Source organism: Antechinus flavipes, chromosome 1 (genome assembly GCF_016432865.1).
Source record: "Antechinus flavipes isolate AdamAnt ecotype Samford, QLD, Australia chromosome 1, AdamAnt_v2, whole genome shotgun sequence".
NCBI classification, from domain to species: Eukaryota; Metazoa; Chordata; class Mammalia; order Dasyuromorphia; family Dasyuridae; genus Antechinus; species Antechinus flavipes.
Window position 1 is genome coordinate 647,489,889 of NC_067398.1, and position 10,193 is coordinate 647,500,081.

The 10,193-nt window shown below is 34.8% G+C and overlaps 1 protein-coding gene across 1 annotated transcript; it reads right to left on the reverse strand.

The window, feature by feature from the left end:
* Positions 1-1,996: 1,996 nt before the first annotated feature.
* On the reverse strand, positions 1,997-9,985 carry LOC127540184 (leucine-rich repeat-containing protein 14-like). Its single transcript, XM_051964822.1, has 3 exons — positions 9,589-9,985; positions 4,221-4,850; positions 1,997-2,903 (listed from the first exon to the last, which is right to left on the reverse strand). Exons 1-3 carry the CDS (start codon positions 9,960-9,962, stop codon positions 2,336-2,338), a joined length of 1,572 nt encoding a protein of 523 aa, XP_051820782.1. The 5' UTR covers positions 9,963-9,985; the 3' UTR covers positions 1,997-2,335.
* Positions 9,986-10,193: the final 208 nt, after the last annotated feature.

The following is a 10,193-nucleotide window of genomic DNA, read 5'->3' on the forward strand; positions in this document are numbered from 1 at the left end:
CACCTCGTATCGGGTGCCCACACCAAAGTAGGCATTGTTCTATAAGCAAAACACAGTTGTAGTAGTTCAAAAGAAACAAGAAACTTGAAATTTGGAAAATCTCTATCCCAAATAGTCAATAGACTATTTGTACCCACCTATGGTAGAGACTTTTGAACTGGCATTGGTATAATCATCTATGTTTGAACATACCATACTTTGATATTGACCTCATAATTTTGATCATTTTGGTCCTCAACTACAGAGAAAAAGAAATAAAAACAATACTCCAAAGAGATAAAAAAAATATTTATTTATTATATTTATAGTAGCTCTTTTTGTGTTGTCAAAGAATTTGAAATTGGAAGGATGTCCATCAATTGGGGCATAGCTGGAAAGGTTATGGTATATGATTGTGATGGAATACAATTGAACTATAAGACATGATGAGCAGAATGTTTTCAGAAAAATCTGGGAAGGCTTACATGAAGTGAAACAAAGTGAAAAGAGCAAAACTAAGAAAATATTGTAACAGTAATAGCAATTGCAATCCCAAAATTGTAGGATAAATTGCAAATAAATTATATATTCTCAGCAATGTAATGATTCAAAACAATTCCAAAGGACTCAGTAAAAAAAATGCTATCCACTCTAGAGAAAGACCTGATGTCATCTGAATACAGATTGACACATACTTTAAATTTTTCTTTATTATTCAGGGGAGGCATCTTTTTCTTTTGAAACTTGGCAAATATGGACATATCTCAGATAATTACATCTTATAATCTATATCAAATTGTCTTCTCAAAGTAGGGGGGAGGAGTAAAACAAGGAAGGGAGAGAATTTGGAATGGAAAATTTTAACAAACAAATGTTTAAATTTTTGGTTTAAGTGTAATTGATTTAAAAAATTAGTAAATGTAAAAAAATTGTTAGCTACATTAAAATGAGAATGTCTGTTATCCTCTGGATTAGTACATTGAACTTTCTTTCCAATATTTCCAGGCCATGTCCTTGTATTTTTACTTCTAAAAATCCTAAACTTTCCTTTAGATTTTGTTGGAAGGCCAATAGTATCTAGAATGTTTTGTTAATTCCAGTAATCTAATTTTCTTCTTTTTGGTTGGAAAAAACTAGTCTTCTAATTGCCATTGTTGAATTTTATGCTTCTTCTCCCTTTCAACCCAAGACCCCATTTTTTAATATCTTAAATTCTCATGTTACTCTTCTAAAATTATTTTTCCCTCAACATTCTGTTTCCAATTTTATATATTCTAAATATTTCTTGGGATCTGTTATGCTTCTCAACTATAGTCGAGATTCATGTGACCTGTGCCTTCCCTTTTACAGTAGTCATATTACATTATTCATTATAATCTTCTTTCCATCTTGAGCTTTTATTTTGCTTTTTTATTTCAGGGGGTCCTTTTTCTTTATTTTTTGGTCTATTAGTTTTTTTACAAGAACTTTCTACTTGTCCCCCTTTTTTGGGTTGATCTTATTTGGGGTATGGCACTGTTTTGAGTTGGTACAAGTAAATCTGAGCTTAGTCAAAAAAAAAAAAAAAGTTTTTCTTCCTAGGATTTTAAAGAAAAATTCACACAATTACAAAAATTAAAGGGGCATGAGCATCTAATCCTTCACACAGCTAAATCTCCTTTCCCATATTCTTGATAGGTGTTGATTCAACCTTTTTTTTTTTTTTTTTTTTTTTGAGACCTCCACTAAGGGAATATAATTTCTAGGGACTGACAGACTTTGGGAAAGCATTATTTGATAGAATATTTTTCCTTGATGTCCAATCTAGAATTTTCTTTCTGTAGTATTGATTAATTGATTTAAGGTTAGAATGAGTGTGTGTATGTATGTGTGTGTGTGTGTGTGTGTGTGTGTGTGTGTGTGTGTGTGTATACATACCTACATACACTATTACTATAAAAATATCTGTAGCTACTTTATTTGTATTAGCCCCAAATTTGAAATGTCTAAAAAAGAATGACAATAAATCATGATATACTCAGAGAATTAAATAATTGCTTTATTTTAAATGATACATAAAAACATCGAAAGATATGAAAGGCTTTTTTAAAAAGATATCATGAAAATGATGACTAGATATATATATCTCCAACTTGAGATGAAAAATAGTAATTAAAATTTTTTCTTAGTTGTCGGTAAATCCCTGTCTTTTGTAACATGCTATGGGTTTCAGATGTGATCATTTTCTTATTTTGTAAAGTGGATTATCTTTCCTAGTTAAAATTTATTTAAAAGTTTCTCTTAAAATGAGAAATTGAACTACCATCATTATCATCATGGAACTATGAGATTCTTTTCATTTATGGTAGTCAATGCATTACCGTAGATCAAAATAGTCACCCCTATCAAAGCTAAGACTTGTGGTAAACTCAATGGCAGAGTCTCCTCTTGTTTTTTGTGTGTGTTCCATTTCTCTCATGACAGAAAGAAATTTGTTGTTGTCAAGATAATCCTCCAGTAACTGAGGAAGAGGACCATGCTTGGGCAGGTTCCTACAACAATCCAAGAAAATTGAAACTGATATTAACTTCAGATTGGGCAGTTTATGCTGGCATAATCCAATAAAATAGCACACACTGAAGCTAATTAGGGGATTCCGAGATAGACCAAGATGAGAGAGCCTGGAACAGGAATATAGATAGGGCAAAATTTCACAAAAGTCAGTGACGCTGATCCCACACTTTGTCACATTCAGCCACCTCAGTGAATTTGAGACTGATTTTAGAAGTTGCAAGAATGAGTCTTGTTGCTCTGTTATATTATTGCCTTCAAGATCCAACTTTATGAGCTGGGGGCTATGGTGACTTTGGGAAAGGTAGATTAAGTCGTTGTTTGTTAGAGAGCAGTAAGAAAGTTGAAGGCTCTCCAGGGAGCATTGTAGACCTCTGAAAATAAAATAAAAAATAAAGACATGTTGTTTGTATGCTGAAACTCAAAGATCCACTTCTATTTTCATCCCATGCTTGTGAAATACCTTCAGCTTCCCGACTTTCACTTGTATTGGACACATTTACCCTATAGTTGAGAGATTTAGGTTTTGATCCAGATAAAGGTATAGAATAGAAAGAAAACACACAAATGAGGAAACTAGATAATACTGGAGATTTTTAAAAATATGGTTTAAAAAAAAAATTCAATGACGACCATGATGAATCTTTTATGGTACCAAAAGAAAGTTTCGATGTAGGAAAATGATATAAGAAAGAGCTTTGAAAATGTTGTTAAGAAGAAATAAAAAGCATTCAGGCTGAGAGCTTGAAGAGATTTGAGAGAAACTAGCCTGGGGAGCCATGTGGGACCTGTCACTCTAGAAATACTAGAATCAGAAATCAATCTAAGATTTACTTCTCATCTATAAATAAGTAAAAGACTCTAATACAGGTTGTTGACCTGACTTTTAGAAAAGTTAATATCTCAATACTATCCCAGTATCTACGAAACATTCTCAACTAAAACTATAATGGCAGTTCAGATAAGACTTATCAAAATGTCAAGGTAGTGGCTTCAGAGACTAAAGGAAGGGTCTTTCAGAAAAATCTAATTGATCCATGAGCTCAGAAACCTATCAATGGGGAGTAGAGAGATTCCATAGGTAAATGAAACCCATACTGATGTATTTAAGTACTAGAAAATTGTGAAGTTAAATGAACAAATAGGCATGGATAAAGTCAAAACAGGATACTCTAGGGACTCTTGAAGTATTAGGCAAGGCTGATCTGATATGCCATTAAGGGCAGATATTCTAGGTACAAAAGAAAAAGTCTCAACAAATATGGAAGATAGCTGAGGAATCTGAGATCGCTTGAACCTTAATTTCATTTGAATTAAGTCAAAGGTATGAACACATATGAAAACACAGAGTTGGGTAAGAAGAAGAAGGGAGGAGAGGAGAGAAATAAACTACATGAGGAAACAGGAGCTCCATTACAGACTAGTTATAATCAAATTCAACTCCAAATATGGAGATTGGTTTGTCACAAAAGGATAAAAAGGAAAGAAAAAAAGGATAGCTCTTAGAAATCTGAATAAGGGAAAGAAAAAGAAAAGGAGTAAAAGCAGATCAACTGCTGAATGATACTTCACATTCAGCAGATTGGCAAAGATGACAAAGATAAATGGTGACCATTGGAGGGGATTTGGAAAAAGAATAATAGACATGTACTCTCACTGGAACTTTGTGGTACTCTCCCAGCCTCACTTACCTAAGCAGATACTCCACCTGGTCTGAAAGACAAATACTATGCAGACTAATCTCCCTGAGGTGATTTAATTTGGGCAATTCTGCAGCAAGAATGTCAATGTTAGTCTTTAGCATAGGGTGCTTCCCACTTTGCATATCTTCATTAAAATGAGGTAATTTCAAGCTTTGCAAGTTTTGGAAGGTTGTAATCTGTAACATAAGGTGCCTGATATCCATCGAGATTAAAATACTATGACTTAGGTCCACTCTGCGGAGTACTAAAGGGTCCAAAAGAGCCAGGATTTCTAGATCACCATGAACCAAGCTGTGGGAAGTGTAGAAATCTTGGCAAGTCAGGTGGAGAGGGCTGTAGGTGTTGTCCAGGAGAGCTTCCTTTAGAAACTCCTCAGAGGAAGAGCATATCTGGAAATCTACTAGAAGTTCCACATGAGCTTCTACTGGGAAAGTTGTAACTGGGAATCCTTCTGCCACCTGGTTTCTTGCCTGGCTTTCTGAATAATGTGTCTTCTTCTCTAAGGATTTACTGTAGATTTTCGCTCTGGCAATTGAGGTAGCCCACAGCCTCATGAGTTTTAAATTCCAAAAGTAATCTTTACCAAGTAATCCTGTCATATCCAGCTGCTGTAACCTCCTACATCAAGGACAAAAGAAGAAAAATATTAACACCCGGCCCAGAAATTGTTACCTTCTGCTTATCCTCATGATAGGAGGGCCTACTAGTTTCAAAATATATTCCTCCTTTGAATTCTATTTATTAAGACGTCATCAAACAGAAAACTAGCTGTGTTGTAGACAGGAATGTCAGAGCTGGTTGAATGACTGAGAAAAAAAAGCCCTTTTTATATAATCCCATAAGTCATTTGCTCCATGATCTTTTTTGGATAGATTAAATTTTTCCCAATCAGACTTCTCCACTTCCACAATGGAGATAGATACTCCAGAATCTGACATCAATCAAAAAATAATCACAGCTCAGCAAGCCTCTATTTGAAAGAGCAGCATTCAAAGTCAGGAAGACCTGGGTTGAAGTCTTTTATCTGATGTACTAAATGGGAAGTCATATAATTCCAGTGTTCTAGCCAACTTCCTAAGATTGTTGGTGGCAGAAAAGTCAGCAACAAATATGGATTGGGGGGTGAGGGTGGAGAAGGGTAATTCATCCAATAGTTATATATATCAGGAATATATTGTGGATCCAGCCATCATTCCCATGAAAACTACTGAAACATGAAACCCCAGGCCAAATCACTCATACCTTCCTCACACACACACACACACACACACACACACACACACACACAACACACACACACACACACAAACACACATCTTGCTTAATTTCATTTTTGGCTTTCAGATGTTCAAGAACCCAGACCTTACTACCTTGGGGCATCACCAGGATCATAATAATACCCATTCTTTTCTTCCTGGCAGATAACATCCTATGACTTATATAGACTTCAGAAAGTTTCTCAGTGCAGAATCACACTGCTTGGACAGACATGAAGCCAGAAAATTAATGAGAGGGTCTGATCTTGAAACAAATCAAGGTATATATAAATCAAACATTAACTGATAAATCATAATTTCATAACCCCCATATTCAGTTACAGAACCCAATATGGGGATGCAACCCACAGTTTAAGAATCTCTGTTCTAGAACACCTTTTCCATCTTGCCTTTTTTTTTTTAAATATGTCCTTTAGCTCCTTCAATTTTTTGACATTCATCAAAATGTGGTTCCCTCCAGATTTCACTGCATTCTTGGCCATTGTATTTTCTATTGCTTTCTCTTTCTCTTACAATTCCTTAACTAACTGGTCTTGGTGGGAGAAGTCATGAGACTCCTTGATTTGCACTGACATTCTTCTCCCCCTCTTCTCTCTCAGAAACTATTCCTTCTTTGACATCCACTATTCAAACTGATCATCCAGGCTAGATGCTGAAAGTTTCTCCTGATCATTAGACATTTTCCTTCTCACTCTGGTAATTGGCTTCATAGTAGAGGACATAGTGAGATTCTCAGTCTATTCAGCCCCTATATCATTCACTCTGTTATTCTGCCTCAGCGATCAACAACCATAATTTTGCCATCATTTGTGTTCCACTTTCATAACCATGAATTCTGAAAGTTTAGTTACTAATCATAATCTCCCATCATGCCATTTCTTCCTTTATCAAGTAAATCCTAAACCTTGAGTATGCTGGAGCCAGATCAACAAGCTCTTGAGAATCACCTGTTAAATTTTTAATTTGATGTGGGAGAGAGGGAAAAAATTTGGAACATAAAGTTTTGCAAACACAGGTAGGTGAATGCTGAAAACTATTTTTGCATGCATTTGGAGAAATAAAATACTATTAATTTAATTTTTAAAATAAGTGAAAAAAGAAAAAAGAAAAAGAAACCTTCCAAATCAACTCCTGTTTTAAAACATGAGTACCTTTAGACCAAAGAATGCTTTGCTTTGGACACCCCCTGTTCTTAGAAGAGTGCTTTGCATATGGTAAGCATTTAATAAATGCTTGATTTGCCCTTTCATTCAACACTATGAAGCATAGAAAGCTCTGTATTAAAAGGTATAAAGTGAAGTAGGAAGAACCAGGAAAATAAAATATGCAATGATTACTATATTGTAAATATATAAAGTATAATTAAAAAGGAGATGGGGACTGGGATGGGATAAAGGCAGGGAGAGAACTATGTAATTACAGTCATCTAGCTCAGCTCTAAAGAAGGAAAAAGAAAATGCACTTCTCTGTCTTCTTTGCAGAAGTGGGAGATCATGAGTATAATTATTCTATATATCATACCCAACTGATGGGATATTTAATTCTAAGAAGCTAAGTGATAGAGTAGATATAGCACTAAATTTGTACTCAAGAAGACTTAATCTCAAATCATGCCTCAAATATGTATTGGCTATGTGACTCTATGCAAGTCACTTAACCTCTACCTGCCTCAGTTTCTTCATCTGTAAAATGGAGATAAGAATATTTCCCAAAACTATTATGAGGACAAAATGAAATCATATTTAAAGTGCTATGTAAAAGTTAGCTTTATTATTTTACTGAACTGCTTTCTTTTTTTCTTTCCTCTTTTTTTAATTCTTTGTTATAAGAAATGGCTTCTGGGGAGTCAAGGTAGGGTATATTTCCAAATAAAATTAATATTAAAAAATTTTCAGTATGAACATTGATACCTCAAATTGGTAACTGCTTCAAATCAGAGTTTTATTTATGTTTGTCTTGTTTATCTAATCTTTAGAAAATGATCAAGAGAGTAAAGACTGAACTTAAGAACACGTCATATGTGCTGGGGGTGAAGAGGGAGTAGCTTTTTCTCCCCTGGAGAGCCAGTTTTTAAAAATTGGTTAAAATACTTGACTCTTTTGATCTGGCGTTCCTATTACACATGCATGCATACATACATAGACATATGCAAATATATGTACATATATATACATATATGTGCATATATAATATAATGACACCCTCCCACCCCCCCACCAAGGAGTTCATTAAAAAGAGAGCTGTCATATAATCAAAACTATTATAATGGCATTTTTTGTGATATCCAAGACTTGGAAACCAAATATATGTCCATCATTTGGAGAAAAACTAAACAAGTTGTGGCATATAAATATAAATGTAATATTATTATTCTGTTTGAAAAAAATCATTAATAGTAATAAGCATGCAAAGACCTAGATGAATGTGATCATAGTCAAGCACGTAAAGTCACAAAACTTATACAATGATAATAACATTATAAATGTAAAGATCACTAGGAAATAATAGGAAATGAATGCTCTGAATATTTCTCTCATGTACCTAAAGATACATGTTGTCTCTCTTGCAAAACTGTAACCATTCAGAGATTATTTCTCTTTGATAATTTTATTTCCAGTGCCTAGTACAATTCTTGATAGGACTAGGGACAAGACAGGGGATGTAATTACTATATGAAGTTCAAGAAAATAATAAAGCTTATTTTCCATAGCACTTCAAAGATATGATTTCATTTTGTCCTCACAATAGTTCTGGGAAATATTCTTATCTCCATTTTATAGATGAAGAAATTGAGGCAAGTAGAGATTAAATGACTTGCCCAGAATCACATAGCTAATAAGTATAGGAGACATAATTTGAAATTAGGTCTTCCTGAGCACAATACATGTATACACACACACACACACACACACACACACACACACATATGTATATATATATATACATATGTGTGTGTGTGAGAAACTCCCTCAACCAATGCATGTCACCACCTTCTCTGCAAATTCTAGTGAGTGTGTCTGGAACACTGAGAGCTTCATGACTTGCCCAGTCAAGTATCAGAGGCAGGCCTTGCACCCAGGTCTTCCTGACTCTGAGACCAAATCAGTATCTGCTATGTCAGTCCAAAGTCCTTATCACCAACAGGCTGGCAACCATCTCTAAATGGTTTTACTGTGGTCTTTTAAGACCACAATCTCAGTATCATCTTTGCCTTTTCTCTTTCCCCTTAAACTCCATAGCTAGTTTCCTGTCATTTCAATTCTTTGAATACATCTCTTTTCTTATCACCTTATCTACAAATCTACAAGCCTAAAAGGTAAGTCTGATGTCACTTCCCTACTCAATCACCAGGTACTTCCCATTTCCTCTAGATTGAGTTTAAAAAAATCTTCAGTTTGACAATTACTTCTACAGTCTAACTTCCATGCCTCTTTCTAGTCCTTTTGTGGATTTATCTCACTGACATATACTATATATAGTCCCAGTCAACCTGACCTATTAGCTACTGTTTCTTCCTTTCTGAACTGAATCTATTCTGAACTAACAGCTGGTTCCCATACTGAAAATACAATCCCTCTTCATTTTTATCTTCTTCCTGCTAGCTTTGACGTCTAAAAAGAAGATTCCATCTTTTGTCACTCAGATGATACAAGTTTTTGTTTTATTTCTCCAAAAACTTATTCAAGTCTATATTTTCCTGGTTGCTTATCTTTCTGTTAAAGGTATCCAAATTTCAGAGAAACACATCACAGTTTCCTACTAATTTTTTCTTGTGATTTATTTAGTGTTCTCGCAGTTCGGATAATTTTGCCTTACTGAATTTAGGTGATCAAAGTTCTACTCAATATTTCTTGCATGTATGCTTTTCTTATCCTCCTATATCTGTTAGTTTTCTTTCCATCTTGAAATTGCTCTGTATTAAGTAATCTAAATATGTGCTATATCCATTCTCCCTTTGAATCCTCCACCCTAGTATCCTTGCATATAGTAGACACTTAGCAAATGTCAGCTGAAATAAATCCAGCAGAATCCATGTCCCAGAATGAGATAAAACCTCCCCAGGTACCCAAAGGACAAACCTGTATGGGATCTGCTGTGCATCACAGATGATTACTTTCCTTATATAACCCAACACTCCCAAGACGATGGCATCAATTATACCTTTGTTCGACTCATTATATGTGAGTGGCCACTGATACTGAGCATGTCTCTTAGAAGAAGTCCCAGAATTGAATGGACATGTCTGAAGCAGCTTTTGGAATTTAAGTTGTGAGTAAGGCCATATCTTCACCAGTTCATACATCAGCTTTGTCTTATTGTTTCTGAAAGCCACCTTGAATAGAATTTCAAACATATTCTGAGGCATGCATTTCAAGATTTTACATATTTTCTCCTCATCTTGAACCAGTAGGTGATCACTTACAAAACTTGAGAAGTACTTAGTGTGGGCCATGGAACCTGGGATCCAAACATAGAATTGCCAGTATCTGCCAAAGAGAAAAATCATAAAACTAAGATTCAGTCATAACTGTAGCCTATCTTCTAAGTAACACTCATCTCACTCCATGCAACTACAGCATTTGTTTTTCCGACATAGTCAGCAGTATTCATTTGACAAGCTATTTTTTGAGAAGTTGCATAAGTAGTAAAGTCCTTAGCTAAGGCTAGATTTTGTCTTTCCTCC